This window comes from Populus alba, chromosome 11 (genome assembly GCF_005239225.2).
Source record: "Populus alba chromosome 11, ASM523922v2, whole genome shotgun sequence".
Taxonomy (NCBI): domain Eukaryota; kingdom Viridiplantae; phylum Streptophyta; class Magnoliopsida; order Malpighiales; family Salicaceae; genus Populus; species Populus alba.
Window position 1 is genome coordinate 13,562,096 of NC_133294.1, and position 24,319 is coordinate 13,586,414.

The 24,319-nt window shown below is 33.2% G+C and overlaps 1 protein-coding gene and 1 long non-coding RNA gene across 2 annotated transcripts; one reads left to right on the top strand and one right to left on the bottom strand.

Moving 5' to 3' along the window:
* Positions 1–6,477: 6,477 nt before the first annotated feature.
* LOC118038372 (receptor-like protein Cf-9 homolog) lies at positions 6,478–9,930 on the bottom strand. Its single transcript, XM_073412264.1, has 2 exons — positions 8,663–9,930; positions 6,478–7,597 (listed from the first exon to the last, which is right to left on the bottom strand). Exons 1-2 carry the CDS (start codon positions 9,928–9,930, stop codon positions 6,478–6,480), a joined length of 2,388 nt encoding a protein of 795 aa, XP_073268365.1.
* A 1,571-nt stretch (positions 9,931–11,501) lies between these two features.
* Positions 11,502–12,352, top strand: LOC140956061 (uncharacterized). The gene is made up of 2 exons (XR_012171102.1): positions 11,502–11,771; positions 11,840–12,352. It is a non-coding gene; the product is annotated as an uncharacterized lncRNA (long non-coding RNA).
* The last annotated feature ends 11,967 nt before the right edge of the window (positions 12,353–24,319 follow it).

Consider the following 24,319-nt stretch of genomic DNA (forward strand, 5'->3'; position numbering starts at 1 on the left):
ACGTGAGCCAACCCTAATGGAGCTGTTTGTTGAGATGCACTTGCGGAGTCAAGACCGTCAAAAGGTGGTGCAACAATTCGTTGACAACCATGCTCAACACTTTATGGTATGTTTGTTCAACCATTTTATTTTGTAAGTTATTATTTTTATTGAATTGAATATGATGATTATTTTTTTCATTTTCAGGAGACCTATAATAGCCGAGTTGAGAGAGAGATATAGGGACATCCGTCAACCCATCCGGATTTGTGGATAGAGGTTGGATCGTTCAGTGGACCCGATAAAAATCAGGTGTACAGGCTCTCCAACACTATGATCGAGAACTTACGGGTGGCCCGTAGTGTCTTAATCGTTGGGAGCTCCCAATCTCATAATGCGTGTCACGGGTTTAGTTAGTTGACTCAAAGTTTTTTTTATGTCTCTTTTTTAATTGATCTTTTAATTTCAACCTTAAACAATAAGTTGATTGAGAATTGAGATTTATAATTTACTTTGATTTTTTTTCTTCTATGGCGTTATCCTGATCTCATGATCCATGTTTGATAGATTAACCAGAGTTGACTTAACTTATGATTTTATTTGAGTTATGTTTTTAATTTCATCTTTCAATATTGAATTTATTTTTCTTTTATTTTCTTTCTGTAGGATTTGGCAAGTTAATCAAAATTGATCTGAATCAATGTAATATGTTTTCCTTTCAATATTTAAAAGAGATGTCATCTTGATTCTTTTTAACTCAAACTATATTTTAGTGGTCATTCAGGTAATCTTTGGATCTTCCAAGTTGACTAAGTCACATTAGGTCAATATCTATATAGTTAAAAAAAAAAAAATTAAAAAGACATTAACAACTATTGGATTTTTTTTATGTTAAAAAAATTGATCTGACTTGCAGCATGGTGCAGACAATTATCTAATAAAATAAACTAAAAGATTTGAAAAAAAAAAATCAAGCATGCTACTATGCATGCAGATTCATATGTATTATGGATTGTTTTTTTGTCATTCAACTTTTTTTATTCACAATCACATCCTTTCAAGTTTTATTATCATTGTTTTATCGGTTAATAATTTCTTTTCCTTTTGCATGTTATTATATATCCAAGGTAAGAGGAATGATCCCATGTCAAATTAAAGACTGAATTTTCAAAAAAGAATCTTAGATTGTAGTTTTTTTTAAAAATCCAAATAACATGAAAAAAAAACAACGTCCAATGTTGAAAAGGCATGAAAAACCTTGGTTTAGTTTTAAAAGTTTGAGTTTATGTATTTATTTGGTCCCTTAAGTTTTATGATTTTACATTTTAATCCCTATATATGTTGCTATCCAATTTTTTACCTATATTTTTGATAAATTTTCAAAAAAATACATATGAATCAAATATTTTACATTTCAATCCCCATGTAAGGTTCACAAGGATGCTATAAACTACTGTAATGATATTTTACGAAAGAAATCAAATATTGACTGGGAACCCATCTTACGTACAAATTTATCACAACCAATTCGGAATTTTGATTTGGTTTTACTGTTGGTGGTGATGGAACTCTTTTACCAGCAAGTCATTTCTTGGATGATTCAATTCCGGTTCTTGGAGTGAACTCAGATCCCACACAAGTCAGAGAGTTTATTTGTCAGGCTGAGCTTAGATTTGTGTTCATTATGTCTGTAAGGATTTATTTAGATTCTCTTCTTTTTTTTCCTTGATGTTAAGTGTGTTCTGTTAAGTATACAACTAAAGTCCCACATTAGCTAGAAGTGGGGAGGATCATGGGTATATAAGGATGGACAAATATCTTCATTGGTATGAGGCATTTTGGGGTATAGCCCAAGAGCAAATCCATGAGAGCTTAGGCTCAAAGTGGATAATATCATACCAATGTGGAGATACGTGGTGTCTATAGTCCCTATAAGTGGTATCAAAGCCTTGCCCCAGAGTTAGCCATGGTGGATGAATCCTCAGAATGCCTAACGAAGATGGTGGGCCCCAATTAGATCATGATGTAATCTGTGGATCAGCTCTATTTGAATAGGTGGTGTGCTCTCTGGATACTTCATGGACGTGTCCTAACCCCAACACGGTGAAGTAGAGAATGAAGAATCCTGGTTGGTAAAGAGTGGACGGATGAATGATCGTTTGAGGGGAGGCTCGGTGGTCCTTTGTTCGAGGGGAGGATTGTTGGGTATACGACCAAAGTCCCACATTAGCTAGAAGTGGGGAGGATCATAGGTATATAAGGATGGACAAATATCTTCATTGGTATGAAGCCTTTTGGGATATAGCCCAAGAGCAAATCCATGAGGGTTTAGGTTCAAAGTGGATAATATCATACCAATGTGGAGATACGTGATGTTCATAGTCCCTACATGTTCTGGATGTCCAATTACAGTATGCTCTTTGGTGTAGGTGGAGAAATTTAGGAATGAATTTGATGCTACTAGAAGCATTGGCTACCTGTGTGCAGCAACTGTCCAGAGTTTTGAACAAGTAAGAAATACTGATGGGTTAACAAAGGGAAATTAAAGAAGCAGGCATAGACAAGCCTATCTTTTAAAAAAAGCATCTCTTTCCTTGGAGAAGAGATTAAACACACTTTCGTCTTAAATGTGTATGTAGAAAATTGTAACTCAGAAGGATTTCTCTCTGCTGCTGGTCAGACATTAGTGTAAATTCACAACCGCTGTCTACTTATGTCCTGCGACAGTTTCTTCTCATTCAGGTAATGATGGCTTTGCAAAGCATCATGTTGAACTTTGTTCTTGTTTTCAGGAATAATGACAATGAAGTGAAATTGCTTGAAAAAATAAAAAAGAAATGGCATTGAAATGATATTGATCATGCACAGAAAAATAGACATGGAGATTTTATAGAGAGCGATATCGATCATGAAGAATGACAATCCACGCAACTTCTTTCACAACATTCGTTTTTTTTTTTTTTTTTTTACGAAATTGGCCCATCTTTATGGGGTCATTTATTTTCTCAACATCAAAATGTGATCTGCGAATTCACTACAATCCCCTTCCATTATGCACAGTCAAAACAGAATTTGTGCAAATATTTATATTTTTTTACAAAAGTATTCCTCATAAGATAAAACGACTGTCACAATCTCAAAAGAATTGCTAAAATTTTGTCAAATATACAGCTGCAAAGTGCCAAGTCCTCATCTCTGAGTATCAAATTACAAAGATTTTCTAGTGTCTAAATATTGATCAAGGTAGTGGTTACTCAGTAATCAAGAAAAATTAGTCAAGGTCATGAAAATGGCCAGAGTACCCTCAGTTTGGTACTGAGCCAAAAAGTCTGCGCAGACGCAAAATTTGCATGAAAACCACCAATTTCCTCGAGTTCCAACAGTGAAGTCTTATTATTCAAATTCCTGAAACTCCTTTCCAATTCTCAAATTTTCTCAGCATCCAAACGGAAAACGAGAAAAAAGAAGACGCATAAACAAAGCTGGTAAAAAAGAAGATGCATAAACAAACGGAATCGACTTGATAAATTTTCCTGAAAATTACACTCCTCGGCGTTCTCCTTAATGAAAATCACAAATCAACGCCTAAAATCGTAAAGACACTAGAGATTATAAACATAAATAAATCATATGGAGATCTAAAACGCGAGTAGAGTGACTATCGAAATTGAAAAGCAGCAGCAATTGCTAATGTGAAATCAAATTTATACGTTACTTCGGAAACAGTGAAATGTGATTTGAAGAGACGAATCCCTAACCTGAAAGATTTCTGGCTCGAAACGTTTCTTATATTCTCTTCTTTTTTCTTTTTTTTTTTTTCTCTTCTCTTCTCTTTTTTTCTTCTCTTCTCATCTCTTCTCTTCTCGGCTTGTGGCGTAGGGGTTTTGAAGGAGAGAAATGGTGGCAACTCGATTTTTTATTTATTTCAAATTATCACACTTCTCGGTCTCTCTCAAGCAAGGAATTTTTTATTTAATTTGATGCTTCTCCTTTATTTCAAAATCTGGATTCAGAACGGTGTCGTTCTTGAAGCAACTCTTTTAATTTTTTAACCTTAAATAGTGTTAAAAAAATCTAAATTAAAAAAAAAAGAATTTTTTGTTTTGTTTTTTTTTTTTTCTTAATAAATTTGGTTTTTTTTAAATAATTTATGTATAGAAAAAAAGTACATAGTTGTGCAAAAAGCCAAATAGAGATTACAGAATATATAAATTATGATTTTTTTCTATGGTGCTTGAAATAATAAATTCAGGATCAATATCTAATTAACATATAATTGTTCTATATCAGTTAAACTTACCTATTATAACAGGTTAATGTTAATAGTTTAAATCATACTAGAAATAATAGAAAACTTTGAATAATTAATTTAACAATTTACACGAGTAACTTTTTGATTTTAAAATGATAATTCATTTGTTTCAATCTAAAGGATTTCCTATTATTCATCAACTAGGTTTTCTTAGAATCATAATTATTTTATCCATTTTAATATTGTTTCTTATTTTAACTATATATTTATAGGCTATGAAATATTAAAATATATAGTAGCCAAAGCATGGCTTAGGACTTCAAATTAATCACTAACTATAATGCTTAATAATTAAAATTACAACAGTAAGAATCTATCCATTAACCAGGCTAATAACTGCTAAATGAACAATTTTGCTCGTGAAAAATTATAAACACACAAATTAAAAGAAAAAACAAAGAAAGAAAGAAAGAAAGAAAGAATTTAAGTATGGTCCCCTCCTCTTGACAGTTGTCATTATAGTCCTTGTCCACAGGCCTTCTCTTGAATCTAATCGATAGAAGTTTACAAAAAAAAAAAAAAAAAATCAAGTTGAAGCTAGAGTAAAGATTTTTTAGATTTCCTAGTCGAAAATTCGGGAAGCACCATCCGAAATTCATATGCCTCGCTGTGTGAAGTAGGCATAAGCTAAATATAGTTGTAACAACACATGCACATGGAAAATATATAATATTTTAATGTGCGAAGAGGGAATTCTCAGTTTTTATTAGAGATGATTATTTTTTATTCAGTTTGATTTTTATTAAATTAAATAATTAAATTGGTTTTTTTTAAAATAAAATTCGGTTCAAACTGATCGGTTCTGGTTTGGCTCTGTTTTTTCGATTTGGTTCGGTTTTTTTCAGGTTTGGCTTGGTTTTTTTTGGTTTTGGATTCGGTTTAGTTTTTTCAGTTTCAGGCTTATCAAACCGAAACTTGAATCAAACCGGTTGGTTTTTAAAAAATTTTAATCGATTTTTTTTCACGGTTCGGTTTTTTTTATTATTTTTTTTGATTTTTCTCGATTTAATCAATTTTGTAGTTTTTTGCTCACCCCTAATTTTTATTCTCTAAATATATGATAATTATCTCTTGAAGAGGTTTCCAATATCTTTAAATAAGTCATGAAACCTACCTTACCACAAAACAACTACAAATATAAAAGCATGTAAAAAGTTAAAAAAAATCTAAATTAAACAACAAATCTTAAAACACCTAGAAAAAAAAATTATTATATATAAACCTAATATATAATCTTTTTTAAAAAATATCTTCATGAATATTAAATGAGAATAAATTATCTATTTTTTTATTTTAATAATAGTTTTTTACATGTTTTTCTCATATTAATTTTTATTCTATCACACATAAATAAATAATTGAGTCATGATAATTTTTTATGTTTATAATCAAAAGTTGCTTTTCAAATCATGAGAAACTTTTATTAAAAAGAAATGCTTTTTATTTATAATAAAAAAACATGTTTTCATCAAAATAAGACAAAAAAAATACATTTTTCCTCCTAACTTCAAGTGATTTAAATTTTAATGAATATTTATTTTAGTTTTTTTCTCAAAAAACATGCTACTAAAAAAGACTTAATTTTGCTAAAATAAAATAAAAATGTATGAATAAGGAAGGAAAAAATTGCTGCCCGAAAATTGATATCAATCACATCTCTTGGAAATAAAAAATCATGAATCATAATTAAATGAGCGCAATTGATAGCTTCAAACGATCAAGACATAATGACCTCGTTAGTGCTTTTGCTTATAATTTATTATATTATTATGATTCTGGTAAAATCATTAACTTACAATGACATAAATCCATCGATTAAAAAAATTACAAACACATGACCAAAAAAAAAAAAAAACCAGCTGCCTGGAAGATGATCCCCTCTTCTTGACCGCTGCCATTATTGACCTAGTCCACAAAGCAAGTTAGTTAACTAAACTGGTGATGGATCATGGAATAAAATATTTGCGCTACTAGTTAAAATCATTATCAAGACTTACCTTCTCACACCGCCCTGAGTAGCTAGTATCGTCTTCCACCATTTCTGGGAGCATTCTTCCTTCTATGCCTTTTTGCATTTTGATGTGCACTGTCTTCAACCATCTTCACAAACCATGCAGGTTTTCTTGCTCTAAATACAACGTATCCTATAGAGACTCCAAATACAAATCCACATCCATAACCCATTTCTACTGCTTTCCATCCAAATCCCTCTTCAAACATTGAATCTTCTTTCTCGAAGTTTGATTGTTGCCCCCACCTTTGTTGCATTTTACTTGCAAGGGAAACCCGCATAATCCCAAGTTCCCTTCGTATGAACCATTTTCAAATGTGTTGAACTGCTTACCTTGAGGTATGGGTCCCTCAAGTTGGTTATACGAAAGGTTCAGGACTTGAAGAAATATTAAATCTACCAATTGCGGTGGAATCCTTCCAGCAAGCAAATTTGAGGAGAGATCCAGCGATTCCAGATTAGTTAAATTCCCCAGTGATGGCTGGATATAATCGATGAGGCTGTTGTGAGAAAGGTTGAGCTGTATCAGAGATTTAAGCTTCCCGAGGGACTCTGGAATCTTTCCCGTGAATTTATTGCAGGAGAAATCAAGTGTTGCGAGGGCAATTTGAATTTTAGAAAACTCAATCTCCGAACCTTTCCATGCCAAAGTTACAGAATAAACATAAGAAGTGGGTAAATCTTCTGGCCTCATGTAATCCATATTCTCATCAACGCTCATCATGGCTTTGAAGTTGTTGAAATACTCTGTTGGCAAAGGACCACTCAGGCTATTGTTGGAAAGGTCAAGAATCTGTAATTTAGAAAAAGAGTCCTTGACAGTTGGACCCTTCAAAGAACCATGGAGTTTATTTGACCTTAGAACAACAACCTCCAACTGTGGAAGCGTTTCTAAAAAGGAAGGGAATGTGTCATCAATCATGTTGTTACCGAGGTCCAGAAATTCTAAATTCACACAATTGATGATGGATGGTGGTATCACCCCTTTCAATTGGTTGCCATTGAAGTTGAGATAACTCAAATCGTTCCCCTCTGAATAGATTGAAGGGATATTGCCGTGGAGATTGTTGGCACCAAGATGCAACACTGAGAGTCCATCACTGAAGTTTCCCAAGCATTGCGGGATGAATCCACTAAAGCTATTGTTGGACAAGTCTAGAATCTCTAGGAACTTCAGCTCGCAAATGACAGAGGAGATGTTCCCAGTCAGTTTATCATTGGAGGAAAGCATAAGAAGTCTCAAATGCTCAAGCTTGAAAACTGAAGGTGGAATCTGGCCATACAACCTGTTGTGACTGAAATCGATATAATGTAATGAATTACAAAGGAACGGACTTATCTGGCCATACAGTTGGTTATTGTGAAGAAAAAGAGCCCACAAAGAAGGCATAGAAAACAAGGAGGATGGAATTGTTCCATTGAGCAAGTTATGAGATAAGTCGAGAGAGTTTAAACCTGAAAGCCTACTTATTTGTGATGGGATGCTTCCTATCAGTAAATTGTTTGAGAGGTGCAAGATTCTGAGTTGGGTGAGGTTAAAAAAACCATCCGGAATTTTACCAGAAAAATTATTGAAAGAAAGTATCAAGTAATATAGCTTCTTAAGGTTTCCAAGTAAGGATGGAATATGTCCATCAAACTTGTTGTTTGAGAGGTCCAAGTCGGTGAGTTGTGTGAGGTTCAAAAAACGATCCGGAATTTTACCAGAAAAATTATTGAAAAAAAATGATAAGTAATATAGCTTCTTAAGGTTTCCAAGTAAGGATGGAATCTGCCCATCAAACTTGTTGTTTGAGAGGTCCAAGTCGGTGAGTTGTGTGAGGTTAAAAAAACCATCTATAATTTTACCAGAAAAATTATTGAAAGAAAGTGACAAGTAATATAGCTTCTTAAGGTTTCCAAGTAAGGATGGAATCTGCCCATTAAACTTGTTGTTTGAGAGGTCCAAGTCGGTGAGTTGTGTGAGGTTAAAAAAACTATCTAGAATTTTACCAGAAAAATTATTGAAAGAAAGTGACAAGTAATCTAGCTTCTTAAGGTTTTCAAGTAAGGATGAAATCTGCTCATCAAACTTGTTGTTTGAGAGGTCCAAGTCGATGAGTTGTGTGAGGTTAAAAAAACCATCCGGAATTTTACCAGAAAAATTATTGAAAGAAAGTGTCAAGTAATATAGTTTCTTAAGGTTTCCAAGAGAGGATGAAATCTGGCCATCAAACTTGTTGTTTGAGAGGTACAAGTAAGTGAGTTGTGTGAGGTTAAAAAAACTATCTGGAATTTTACCAGAAAAATTATTGAAAAAAAGTGATAAGTAATATAGCTTCTTAAGGTTTCCAAATAAGGATGGAATCTGCCCATCAAACTTGTTGTTTGAGAGGTCCAAGCAAGCAAGTTGAGTGAGGTTTGAAAACTCATTCAAAATTTTGCTAGTAAAATTATTGGCTGAGAGAAGCAAGAAACTGAGCTGCTTAAGGTTTGCAAGTGAGAATGGGAGATGACCTTGAAAACTGTTACCTGAGAGGTCCAACCACGCCAATTGCGTTTGATTAACAAAAACATCAGGAATTGGACCAATAAAATTATTGTTTCCAAGATCCAAGTACTCGAGTTGCTTAAGTTTTCCAAACGAAAAAGGGATTTGACCAACCAACTGGCTATCTGCAAGGCCCAACTCAGTGAGTTGCGTGAGGTTACCAAGTAGACCCAGATTCGATCCAACAAAATTGCACCTTTCAAGATGCATCTTTTCCACATGCTTCAGATGACTGATTGAATCTGGTTCCAAATGTATTGAGATCCGCGTATCTGACAGATCAAAATACGAAAGAGCATTGCTCAAATTGTATGGCGGAAAAGAGCCAGTGAGTCCTCCGTTGCCCGATAAATCGAGCGATTGAAGGTTTGATAGGGGAGAGAAATTATCAGGGAGTTCCCCTTTCAATCCACAACGCCAGAGTTGGAGAGATGACAAAGAAGAAGACAAGTTCATCAAGGAACTGGGTACCACCAAAGACATGTTCACTCCACCCAAGTGGAGTTCTCTCAGCTGGGTAAGGTTCTGAGCAAGCTTGTTGAAAGAAATCGGTTCCAGCATCAGCTCCTCAGAGTTGGAAGAGAGATCAAGTGACACCAATCTGGATAAATGGGAGATTTCTGGGGGAACTTGGCCTGCAAAATTCGATGAATATAGATTTAAATGCGTCAAATGCAAGAACTGACCAAAGGAAGATGAAATGACAGAGCGATTGAAGTCATTGCGAGAGAGATCGAGCTTCTGAAGATGATGAAGGGAGAAGAGAGTGCTGTTAGAATGGAGGGTTCCGTAAAGCATGCTGCAACCAAGGTCTAGGCCAATTACATGGCCAGTTTTCATGTTGCAAGTCACGCCATCCCAAGAGCAGCAATCTGTACCCTCTTTCCACAGCACTTTCTTGGGTGGATAACATGAAAATCCATATGGAGAAGAAGGCATCATGGAAAAGGAATTTTTGAATTGGAGCAAAGCCAGGCTCTGGTCACCGGGGCATAATTGTACTGAAGAGGAGAAATTGGAAGAAGAATGAGCAGGTTGGGAGTGCGAATGGAAGAAAAGAAGGCAGAGAAATTGAGCGAGCAACAATGAAGGTCCCATCATTCCCTAAAAGTGCTCTTCTTAGAGATTAAAAAGAGGAAGTGAACTTAGATTGATGGGAGACTTCTATTAGAATGTAGTCTATATATAGAGACTTCCGGAATGCATAATTTCCCCTTTCCTCGTTGTTTCCAAAATTATTTAAAAAAGAAATCATATAAATATATCATCAAAATATATACTGACGGGAGAACAAAAGTCTAGCCGGAATAAAATTGAAAGCAAATTCGTTCACTGCTGCAAAACAGACTAAAAACGAAATGGGATTTGAAAAGTTGCAGTATCTACTAAAACCTCAGTTCAGCTAATTCGGAAACCAATAGCAAAAATAGACTGGCCAACAAAGTTTGCACTGATAAGTTGCCATTGTTATTCGGAAACTACAATATTTGGATTAAAGGAAAAAAAAAACATAACACTATGCTAAGTCATTATTCTAAATTTAAATTATATTATATACATGATCTTTTGTATCTCAATAAAGATATGCAATGAACATAATGTTTTATACCAATAAATGACTAGGAATAACCTTTATTTATATAGTAAATTTTGGTATCCGATAATAACTGACAAGGAAATAATAATTGACTCGTGCACATAAGCTAGCATAAGATTGAAAATTGCCTCTCCTACTCGTGAGACAATACATGCACTTTATGAACCTTTTATCTCTAACAATTTTTTTTTTTTGTCCTTAAATTGAAAATGTAATTTTTTAAATATTTGAAATTAATTTTTAAACAATCACAAACTCTTTTATTTTAAAACTTTTTTTAACAGTTTTAACTCTTTAATTTCCTAACAACTCTTTTATTTTTTAAATTATTATAACTATTTTTTAATTTTCTAATTTATTTCTTGACTAACTGGTACATGCTAGCAACCTATGTATGCCATGCACTTTTACAATTAAAATATACTGAAAACACCATAGTATTTTTTTGTGTGTTTGCAAGGTTTACTGGTATTTTCTTTTGATCTTGATCTAGTTATTTATGTAACCCTTGTTTTAGAGGAGAAATTTGTTGAATCATGAAGAATGACCTTGTATAGAGAATTTTTCTTAAGGACATTCTTCGTATACGTCTCAGATTTTATTTTGTTTCTGTTTTTCATTGGATTTTCTTACAAAAGGTGGAAGACTTGGTTTTATTTTGTCCGTATGGCTTTCCCTGGTCTTCTCTCCAAATACAACGCAACTTCACTTGATATTCATGGATAGTAAAGTTATGTAGGTCCAGTATTTGATTCCATCAATATTGACTGGACCATAATGAACCCCTTCACACGGTGTTTATTTAAAAGATTAATCAAAATGGTAAAACTAGACAAAGCTATACATATTTCCATGGTTGTTAAAATCGCGAGTCAACTCATAAAATTGTATGATTTTACGAGTCAATCTAGGCTAAACATGTTAAATCGTTCACAAAAATCGGAAATTGATAAAATCGGATCAAAATCGGGTAAAATCGCGCAAAATCGTGATTTTACGCACGATTTTACGTTTTTCTCCAAAACACAAAATGTTGCGCCACTGTTCCCTCCAGCTCCACATGTCAAGCAAGAATTGGCCGATTGACAGTCACACTGTGTGACTTACACGCAGAAGGCAGAACAAAACCACAAATCGTCAATTCTTCAGCTTTCTTCATCTTTTTTCAGTCTCTAAATCCTTGTTCTCCTTCTCTCAGCCGTCCAAGTTCCAGCAATCAACCATCGGTCCACCACCAACGGGCAACAACAATCTTTTTCACCAGCCACCGTGAGATCCAGATTTCAGACAAGCGGCGGCTCTCCACTCTCTAGTGACCAGTCTCCACCAGGCACCAACCATAGTAAGTTATTCTGTTTATATTTTTGCACCTTCTGCAAATAGCATCGTGATTTAGTTGTCAAATTGCAGACCGAATTTTGCCCCTGTTATTTGTCCTCTGTGTCTGAATTTATGAATTGATGGGTCTGTGAATGGGTTGCTCACCGGGTCTGTCATCGACTGCTTTAATCCGTGAATGGGTTTGTGAATGGGTTTGCTAATTGAATTTCTAGTTTGTTAAATTTGTCTGTGAATTTCTCGTTAGGGAACATAGAAGTTTTGAGAACAGAGCAGAAGACTTCCTGGGGAATTAATTTTTATTTTGTACAAAGGCAAGTAGAGCATCACACAAATCATATTTACTGATAAGCAAGCACGTGCTCGTGTGCAGAAGATCAACTTCCTATCATGAGTACTAGTTCTCAAAGCAGTTCAAGAATGAGCTAGGTAGAATATGTGCAGATATGGCCATAATCATCAGAACCACGATAGCTATTTTGTTAAACTGAATCTGATTTTGTAATATTTTGATTCAAAGTTTATGTGGCTCTGTCTTGAATCGGGTACTGGCTGTGAATACATAGAAGATGATTTATATATAAATATGTTGTTTCAATATTGCTTGAACTATGTATCAATTTTTATTTGAAACATGAATTTTTTTTAATGTATTTCAAAATTCCTTATGATTTTATGATTTTACGATCCGATTTTGTGAAGGGCTTTCCGTTTCGTTCTATTCTAAAATCACGATTTTAACAACCTTGCATATTTCACCTCGGACTTGTGAATTGGGCGCCACTAGACTTGGTGCATTGAATTTCTAGGATGGGCCACCTCAATTATGTTTATTATTTTCAAAGCTATTCATATTTCACCACTCGTTTCTAGCTATGTTTATTATTTTTCAGGATTCGATTTCAATACTTGTCAATATTACAAAGTATTTGAAATTGCAGTTGCAATTTGTCTTCCAAAAATTCTGATTTTTTTTTTTAGTTTTGAATTATAATATTTTTATTTACTTTTATATCATTTTGATATGATGATGTCAAAAATAAAATTTTAAAAATATCAATCAATCCCTAAAATCATAAAAAAATTTGAGAATATAAAAGCTCCATCTCATAACATAAATGGAAGAACCATTAAATCTGAGTCCATGTCGTATGTTATTAGTTGATAAATAGTTTTCAAATTATTGGATGGCTAAAAAATGTTGGGTTTACTTCCATCCCATTTTGAGTCCAAAACCGTGTGTGTATTACAAAGAAAGAGAAAACGAAAGTCATTTTTGTTGGGTTTCGTGAAATACTGTCAAAGAATCAATTCAACTCAAAAGCTTAGGCTGTTGGGTAAGGTCCCAAGATATGATTTATATTATTCTCTAACACACCCTCTCAAGTGAAAGCCCTTAGAGCTTAAAACTTACATGGATCCACATTACCTTGTGCTTAATTTTTTATCAAATAAATGGGGATGGTGAAATTCAAACTTGTGACCGCTTGGTCATCAACCATCTGATACTATGTCAAAGAACCAATTCAACCTAAAAGGTTAAGCTATTAGGTGAGCTCCCAATATATGATTTATATTATTTTCTAACAAACACAAACATGCAGTGAAAATAGTAAATTTGAATTTTTTTCAGGAGTCCCGAGAATCTTGTTAGAATGATTTAGAGTTGTTTAAGATTAATGCGAAGATTACCTAAAGATTTGAACTTTATTTCGACTTTGAATATATGCTTCAAGGTTAGGTTGTCGCAAATCATAAGTGTTCCAATTGTTTGGCTTCTAAAGGTAATCCACATGAATCACCTGTAAAAAATCTCATAAACCTTTTTAGAAGAAATGGATTATTATATCTTAAAGTAATAATTGTTTTTTATTATTATTATTTTGTAGGTATTTCAATATTGTACTCTACTCACCTTTTTCACAATTAACATGAAATAAGAGACATGGCTTTCTATTTATAAGGAAACCTAAAAACCTTATAAATAATAAAAATAATATATATATATATATATATATATATATTATTTTAGGCTAATTTTAGAAATTTATTCAATTAATTCTTTACTTGATTTTTTTAAGTCTAGAATTGTAATTTCCTGTATATTAGTCTAGTCAATTCAATATATAAGTTATCTGAAAAATACCTACATATTAATCAATTTAGTGTACAAGTTATCTGACAAGTACATACATATTAGTTCTAAGTATTTCTCGTACTTCAGTTTATGAGAATAATAATTTTCTTTTATAAGAAAAAGAACATTATATGTATTAGTCTCAACAGCTCTAATTAATGTCCAGTCTAATAATAATATTTTAAAAAATAACCACCGCTATAATGTCAAATACTACTAGTTTTCAATATCTTAAATAATGTACTTACTAATCATTTTACTTATTCACACAAGCTCATTTTCTCAAGTTTCTCAAATCAAACATTTTTGAAATAGCTACGTTACAACTAAGAAGACTTGTCAGCATCAAGATTCGTCGGGTCAAGCTTCCAGGTGTGAAGCAACTTAACAAGAGTTTCCTGGAAGGATTGGTGATGCCTAACAAACTAATATTTGTATGGAAGACTGAGGTGGAAGACTTTGTTTTTTTTATTTATTCTTTTTAGAAATGAGGTTCGTCGGGTCAAGCTTCCGAGTGTAAAGCAACTTAACAAGAGTTTCATGGAAGGATTCATATTATATGTATTTAATTAATAGATGGAATTGGTAATGATATTAGTAAATGATCTTAGTGATAAGACACATCGTTTTGTACACATTAGTATTTGAATAGTGAAATGGGTATTCATTTAATTTGTCGCATAAAATATAACACGTCTATATTAGATATGCCAAGTCATTATTATAAATTTAAATTATATTATATAGGTGAGTTTTTGTATCTCAATAAAGACAAGCAATGAACATAAAGCTTTATACCAATCAATGACTAGGAATAACCTTTATAATTATATAGAAAATTTTAATATGTTATAATAACTAATAAAAAAATGATAGCAGCCTGGTGTGCACAAGGTTAAGCTGAGCAAGAAAAAAACTTTTAATTGCCCTCCTATACGTGAGGCATCACATGTATTTTTTAAACGTTTTATCTCTAACCATAATTGTTTTTTGCCCTTAAATTGAAACCATAATTTTTAAAACAATTGGAATTATATGTTAAACAATCACAAAATCCTAACAATTCTATTTTAAAAAAACTTTTTTTAACCATTATAACTCTTTAATTCCCTAAAAGCTTTTTTTATTTTTTTAACTGTTATAATAACTTTTTTAATTTTCTAATTTTTTTCTTGCCTAATGTTACATACTAGCAGCCTATATATACCATGTTGCTATTAAGATGTGCTAAAAACACTATAGTGTGTTTTGTATTTGCAAAATTTATTAGTATTTTCTTTCGATCTTGGTCTAGCTATTTTTGTAACCCTCAATTTAAAAGAGAAACCTATTAAAAGCGTATTTGGGAGTGTAGTTGTGGTTGTTTTTCAAAGTGTTTTTTACTCAGAAAAGTATGTCAATAATGTTATTTTATTTTTTTAAAATTATTTTTGAGATTAGCACATCAAAATGATTTAAAAAAATCAAAAACATATTAAATCCAAGCAAAAAAAAATTCAAATTTTTTTCGGAAACGCTTTTCAAAAGCACTTCCAAACAGACACTAAAGCACAAACCACACATTGAAAAGCAAAAAAATACATGTTTTTTTGTGGGACTCACAAAAAATCAAACACACTTTTAAATCCTAAAAGATAGTTTTGTATTAACAAAATATCTTTAAGGACAATGTTGTACATTTATTTATTTTTCTATTCATTATATTTTCTTACAACAGGTGGAAGACTTGTTTTTTTTATATATTTTTTTTTTTAGAAATGAGATTTTTGAATTTATACTTAATTGGAAATATAAATGTTTGGCCACCCAGATGATTGTAAGGTGGAAGACTTGTTGATATGGCTTTCCCTGGTCTCCTCTCCAAATACAACGACGTCGCCACATGACTTGATATGATAGCTATGTTCCAGAATGCATTATTTTCCAGGATTATGACGACTTCAAAAAGTTTTGACATGTTTATCACTCGTTTCTAGCTAAGCTTATTATTTTTCAGGATTAGATTTTGAGACTTGCCAATATTATGAAATGCCAGATTAGCAAACAATGATAGTAGTCAATCTCCATGTGTTTAGTGCACTCATGGAAGATAGGATTAGTAGCCATGAGTAAAGCTAATTGATTATCATAGTGCAAAAGCATTGGTTAAGAATAAGGCAAAGATAGATCAGCAAGCAAACTACGTAACCATATCAGCTCACTAGTGGTAGCCGCCATATCGAGATTCAGCTCAAGAATTGTGGAGGATGGATTATTGTAACGAGGTTTAAGGTTTTATTAATTTCACAACATCTATTCTCATAAATTTTACTAGAGGCGGTATTAAGTGTCCATGCAGGAAGTGTCAAAATAAAAAGTATATGCATCCAGATGTGTAATGATGCATCTTCTACACTAAGGGTTTATAGAGAATTACCGGTGTTGGTATACACATGGAGAAGTATTTGTTAGTAAGAAGAGAATGAGAGAAAGGATGACTGGGTCAACTTCTAGTGCTAGCAACATGCATGAAGCAGCAAATGACAATAGTAATCCTTACAGGAATATGGTTATGGATGCAATGAGAAAGAATCAAGGTAATGTTAGTCAATGTTCAATCATAGAAGAAGAACCTAATACAGATGCAGCTAGGTTTTTGATTTATTGAAAGATTCTAACGAATCATTATAGGATGGTTACACGAACCACAATAAATTATCGGTCGTAGCACAAATTTTCACCATCAAGTTAGATTACGCGTTAAGTGAGGTTGGGTATGACAAAATTATTGAATGGGCGAGAAGCATTTTACTTGAAGGGAACAGGTTGAAAGAGAACTTCTATGCTGCGAAGTCCATGATGAAAGCCCTCGGTTTAGGATACTAGAAAATTAACATATACCCTAACTTCTACATGTTATACTACCTTGAAAATGTTGAGCTAACAGAGTGCATGACAGACATGTGGACATTTCCATTACAAACCCAGAACTAGCAGGGAAAAGACTTTAGTGGCATATAAAAAACTTAGATACTTCCCAATCACACCTAGACTGCAGAGGTTATTCATGTCACCAAGGACTGCTGAGCACATGACATGGCACCAGTCACATGATGCAATTGATCGAGTGATGGTGCATCCTTCTGACGGTGAAGTGTGGAAACACTTTAACAGTGTGCATCCTCACTTTTCAGCTGAATCAAGGAACGTGTGTCTTGGGTTGTGTACAAATGAATTCAATCCATTCGGTTCATTTGCTGCTCCTTATTCTTGTTGGCCAATCATACTCACGGTTTATAACTTGCCACCGGGATTGTGCATGAGGTTGAAGTTCATGTTTTTATCTACTGTCATACCCGGTCCAAGTAGCTTGGGCCGGAATATAGATGTTTGTCTTCGACCGTTGATTGATGAGTTGGCGTAGTTGTGATCCTCCGAAGCTTTGACTTATGATATATCGAGGAAACAAAATTTCCTTATGAGGGCGACTTTGATGTGGACTATCAATGATTTTTCAGCTTATGGAATGCTTTCTAGTTGGAGCATGCATGGAAAACAACAAGGCATTCACGCTAGCAAACGGAGGTAAAGCTTCTTTTTTTTTACTGTCACCGTCGCTTCTTGCCACTTAATCACAGGTACAGAAAGAACAGAAAAGATTTCTTTGTTGGCAGAGTTAAAAAAGATGTTGCATCCCCGCGTCTTTCTGGTGAAGAATTGCACGATGTTGTATCAGAGTACGGTAACATTATGTTTGGCCTTCAATCAGGTAAGCAAAAGTTTCCTGGTTTTGGTTTGACCCATAATTGGGTAACGCAAAATATCTTTTAGGAGCTTTCTTATTGGAAAACCAATCTGCTCTGCCATAACCTTGACGTCATGCACATCGAAAAGAATGTGTTTGAGAACATTTTCAACATCGTCATGGATGTGAAGGGGAAGACAAAGGATAACATCAAGGCTAGATTGGATATAGTTTTATACTGTAACCGTAAAAATATAGAGTTGATTTATGATGAGTCACGGGTCGCAAAACCAAGGGCAAGCTTCGTGTTAGAGAAAAATACACAACTGTTAGTCTACAAATGGCTTAAGAGTCTACATTTTCCGGATGGACATGCATCGAACATATCAAGGCTGGTTAATATAGAGGACTGCAAATTATATGGAATGAAGAATCATGACTGCCATGTGTTTATGCAAACACTCATCCCATTAGCTTTTCATGATTTGTTGCTAAAGGGAATATGGGATGCACTAATGAAAATCAGTCATTTCTTCATAGATATATGCTCCAACAAGTTGAATGTTGAGCACATTACGAGGCTTCAAACAAATATCATCGAGACACTATGCAAACTTGAGATGATATTCCCTCCATCATTTTTTGACTTAATGGAGCATCTCCCTATACATCTATCGTTCGAGGCAAAAGCTGGAGGATCAGTCCAGTATAGATGGATGTACCCATTCGAACGGTTAGATATTACAGTTGCAATGTAATTCATATATAAAAGTATTTTCTATGTTTTTCTTAATTGAAAATACTTGAATTGTAATTCAATGCAGGTACTTGTATAATCTCAAGAAAAAAGTTAAGAACAAGGCGCATGTTGAGGCTTCGATATGTGAGGCCTATATTGTTGAGGAGATCTCAACATTTATCTCATACTATTTCGAACCTCATCTGAGAACAAGAATCAATCGCGTTCCACGATATGATGATGGCGGTGACGTGCCTTCCAGTGGGAACTTGTCAATATTCTCCTATACTGGACGACCCACACCTAAAAATGTCGTAAAAGGAAGATATTTGTCGGAAATAGAATTCAAACAAGCACACAACTACGTTCTATTTAACTGTGATAAGCTGAGACCTTTTATTCAGTAAGTTTATATATGTGTAATACTAATTAAACTTTGTCAGTAATATACTATTAATTATATATTGTAATATCATACACTCATTATCACTTGCAGGCAGCATCGACAATATTTGCTCTCAAATAACTCACAACTGACCAAATCTCAGATCTTTCAATTACAAGATGAACAATTCGCCACGTGGTTCAGAACACATGGAAGCACTATCACAAACTCATTCTAACTGCAAAATTATTGTACATATGCATGTCATAACGAGATTCAAGTTCATTTATTGTTTATTGATGTAAATTACATATATATAAGGTTTATCAAATGGGAAGGAGTGCGCCTAAGTCATTGTCTTCACTAAGCCTCGGGCCTACAAGAAACGTTAAGTGCTACAACGGGTATTTTATCAATGGATATGTTTTCCATACTGAAGAATACGGGCAAGGAAGAAAGACATACAACTGCAGTGTTTGTGTTGAGGGATCCACTAGTAGTGAGTTAGAAGTTGACTACTATGGTAGATTAGAAGAGGTCATCGAACTGCAATATCATAGCGAGCAGAATAAAGTGTTTTTATTCAAATGCTATTGGTATGACACGATTGATAAAGGAATCAGAGTTGATCTGCACTATGATCTGGTCGAAATCAACTCAAAAGCTAGACACCGTAACATAAACGATGTCTTTGTTTTCGCAAAGCAATGTGAACAAGTTTATTACACATACACCCTTTCATTTAGAAAGGATCGATCAAGAGTTGATTGGTTTTCCATTGTAAAAACGAAACCACGAGGTCGTGTTAAGGTTGTTCAGGATGAGAACGAAGACACAAGTGTGCGGGATGAAGTCTTTCAAGTTAGTGAGTTAGTTGAACCATATTGAGTTGCTCATTCGATTGAATTGGAAGAAAATTCAAATTTTCATGTTTCCGATGATAGTCTTGTTGATGTTGACGTAGAGGAGTTGAACGTTGTTTTGAGCTCTAGCGGACAAGTAAATATCGATGAAGAAGATGATATCCATATTGAAGATTGCGATGAAGGTGATGACTATTCAATTGATGACGAAGAAGAAGAAAATTCTGACTAACTATTAAAACGAAGCCTTGTGTAAAACCCTTTTCTTCATGTAATTTACATTATGGATGATATATTTTGTAACACGAAATATATATTTATTGTTTAAGCACTGTTACTATTGTTTTGTGCGATGAACAGTTTATCATTAAAGTTTTTGCAGGAAGGTAAATAGAAAATACAAACACAACATTTCTTGTACATTGAACAATCACCGACATCCATATCGACGGACCATCATCCGTCGGCATCTCACAGAAAGTTCGAAAATAATTACAACAAAATGCCACAATCATCGACGTCAATACCGATGGACCATTATCCGTCGGCATCTCACAGAGAGTTCAAAAATAATTACAACAAAATGCCACAATCACCGACACCTATACCGACGGATTTATCGACGCTAATACCGACAAAATACTTCCATCGGTAATTTATTGGTGGTCAAATTTTACCGACATAAATACCGATGGAATGTGTGAATTCCAAAAGGTGTGAATTGAATGCACCTCTGACCGTGTCAGCTTACCAACAGAATAACCGATGGACCGTGAAAAATATGGAGGGTAATAAAAAATTTCGCTGCAAAATTCAAAAATTATCGACAGATTTTTGACCTGTTACCGACGAATTTAAAAATAATAATAATAATTTGTAATTGCCGTCGGTGAATCCGTCAATAAATCTATCGTATAAATTCCAGCGCCCACCACTTTGGTTTATTTTTTCTTCTCCTTCGTTTTTCACCTCAAAGTTTTGATTTTTTTCCTCTCAATCCTTCAAAGCTTTCACCTAGAATCTCTAGAAAGATTTGTTGTTGTGAATCTTTATCACATTAAAAGGTATGTGTTTTCTTCTATTTTATTTTATTTTATTTTATTTTTAGTTATTTTTATTTTTGTTATTTTGTTGTTTTGGTGTATTTTTTTAATGTAGATAAAGTTTTGAATTCAACACATTATTAAGGTTTGTCTATTTCTTTCCTAAAGTCTATAGTTTTTTTTTTTGAATTTTTTTAATATTTTTTATTGTTGTATTGCCATAATTATTGATTAATTTGTTGAATTAATATTGTTAATGTTGAATTTACCTTAGAATTAGTAATTAAATATGTTGGAATAATTATTAATTTTACTATATTATTGCATGATGTGTGTAATTTTTTCATTGATTTTAATTGTTAGTCTATAATTATTTTTTAGTTCATTGAATATATTTTATTGTTGTATTTCCATAATTATTGATTAATTTGTTGAATTAATATTGTTAATGTTGAATTTACCTTAGAATTAGTAATTAAATATGTTGGAATAATTATTAATTTCACTATATTATTGCATGATGTTTGTAATTTTTTCCATTGATTTTAATTGTTAGTCTATAATTCTTTTTTAATTTATTGAATATATTTTATTGTTGTATTTCCATAATTATTGATTAATTTGTTGAATTAATATTGTTAATGTTGAATTTACCTTAGAATTAATAATTGAATATGTTGGAATAATTATTAATTTTACTCTATTATTGCTTGCTTTGTGTTTAATTGTTTCCATTTATTTTGAATTTATTGTTTTGTTGTATTGGCATAATTATTGAATAATGTTTTGAATTGTAATTGTTAATGTTGAATTTACCTTAGGATTAGTAATTGAATATGTTGGAATAATTAATATAGATTGGGTCAATTGGTTGTGGCTATTGTAAATATTTGTAAGTTTGTAGATTTGGGTAGTATACAGTATAGGGGAGGTGCTGTCGAATTTTTTTTAACATTTGCATTTTATTATATAATTGTTTATATAAAATTGGGTAGATGCAAAGAATGAAAACCAAAGCTAGTCATTCACATCCGGTCGCAGCAAGTTCGTCTAGCAGCGAGGACGATATTTCCTTAGGTGCCTCTCAAGAAGAGGCACCTACACCACCTGCGCCGTCAACCGATGCTGCCTCTTCCAACACTGGTTCACAGCGCAGATGTGGCATGCCTTCACAGTGGAAGGACGACCTTTCAATGTAAATTTGTTAAGGTTTTAGTTTTTTAAAAAAAAAAAAAACATTTTAAACATAATTTATGAAGTAATCACTATTTCATTAATTTCATTTATTTTTAAGTTCACAAACATTGAGGCCGCCTGAGTAATATCATCGGTGTTTAAAACGTCGATGGAGATTTCATTGTTTCAATGGAGTCAGATATCAAGGTATTCTGAATGAATGCCTCAAATCAATGCATGGTTTTCCAGATTTGATGTTAGTGTTAATATATAATTTTAAGCTTATTTCTAATAAATTATTAATATAATTGTAAATAAATTATTATTTTTTTTATACACAGGATCAATTCTGCTGGAACAATGAACATAACACTATTGTGAGGAGGGTTTGGGAAAATCACGCGGCAACCAGGTAACATTGAAAACAATACAATTTTTTTTTTAGAAAAAAAATTTATGTTTTGAAATGTAATTTTTTCTTGCGTGAAGTAGGTTGCGTGATTTTTGGTACGAAGCCTAAGAAAGAGCCAAAAAAACAGCGAGGGATAAGGGGTTTCAAGGCTGGAACAATGTTGCGGTTTGGAGGGATTTCAAACCGATATACATCTTGAAAGATATATAGCCGCACTATCTTCAGCATGTGACGTCTAAGTGGTTCACACGACGCTCACAGTCCGATTCTAGCAACCGGAATCGGCCAATTCATGGCTTGGTGACAACGCACATTGGCGGCTCCGTTTCGTTTTCTGCACATGCAAAACGGATGGTAAGATTAATTTAAATGAAATATTTTGTTCAATTAATTTGTTAATAAATTGTGAAATGTTTGTTGTTAATAAATTTTTTTCATTATAGGCTACGTCTCTTGGACGTTAGCCGAGCCCGATAGAGCTCTTTGTAGAGACGCACATGCGGAGTCAAGACAGCCAAAAGAAGGTGCAACAGTTAGTTGACAACCGTGCTCAACATTTCATGGTATGTTTGTTCAACCATTTTATTTTGTAAGTTATTATTATGTTTATTGAATTGAATATGATGATTACTTTTTTTATTTTCAGGAGACCTATAATAATCGGTTGAAGCAGAGATACGGGGACGATCCAACGACCCATCCGGAATTTGATCCGGATTTGTGGATGGAGGTTGGATCGTCAAGTGGACCCGATAAAAATCAGGTTTACGGGCTCTCCAACACTACAACCAACAACTTGCAGTCGGCCCGTAGTGCTTCAACCGTCGGGAGCTCCCAATCTAAGGAGTTCGTGGCCTTGCAGCAACACACGACTCAGCTCACCGAAAAGTACAACCACCTATCAGAGGCATACGCACAACTCAAAGAACAACAAAAAACGGAGTCTGAACAACAAAGAGCGGCCTACGAATATCTTCGTGAAATGGTCATAAACATGTCATAAGGTGGAACATGTGCGCCTAATCCTTTTTTGTCGTATGGCCAGCAACTTCCTCCTCCTCCTCCTCCTCCTCCAGCTCCACCTTTATATTAATTTTTAATACATATTATTTCCCTTTAAAATTTCATTTAATATTTTTTTGAAACACATTCATTTTGTAATGAATATTATTTAACTTTGATTTTTTGTTTTTTATGCTTAATATAAATTTTATTTGCATATTTGGTTTTTATTACCCTTAATTTATATCATTTTATATTATGTATCCTAAATAATTTCAAATAAAATAAAATAAAATAAAAATTACAAAGGGATTTATCGACGGAATTAATTCGTCAGCATTAGACAGTAACCGCCACCATCACCGATGAATTTCCAGATGGATACATTCAGTCGGTATTTTCATGACTCACCAACAGATTTACCGACGGAATAATGTCGTTGGTATTTTAACTTACCGACGAATTTACAGACGGATATATTCGGTCGGTATTTTAACAATTCACCAACACATTTACCGATCGTAATTGTCCGTCGGTGAATTGTTATATCACCAACGGATTAACATCCGTCAGTATATTTCAAGCGGGAAATTATTTTTTTGGCACGCAAATTCCGTCTGTAAAACCGTCGGCAAATGGTTTTTTTGTTTTTCCGACCGATATAGCAATGAAATTAGGAATCACCGATGAAAGGTAAGCCGATAGATGTTTTCCGTCGGTAATGTAGTCGGTAAATAAATTATCGACGTACTCTCAATCATCCACCGACAGAATATTTCCGTCGGTAAAATTGTGAAATCTTGTAGTGATTATTTTAAAAAATTATTGTGAATGCAACTTTCCCTTTCAATGGACACATTTTTCTTTCTTTCTTTTTTTATCTCAAAGATCAATTTCTTCTTACCAAAAATAAATAATGTTTTTAAAAAAATATTTGTATAAAACATAAAAAAAAATTAAAATGAATTAGAATAATCTCTTCAGAGCATTAAATACATACAAAATAATTTAAAAAATTTTATTAAAAAAAGGATAAATAATCTCATTATTCTACATTATTTAAAAAAATTA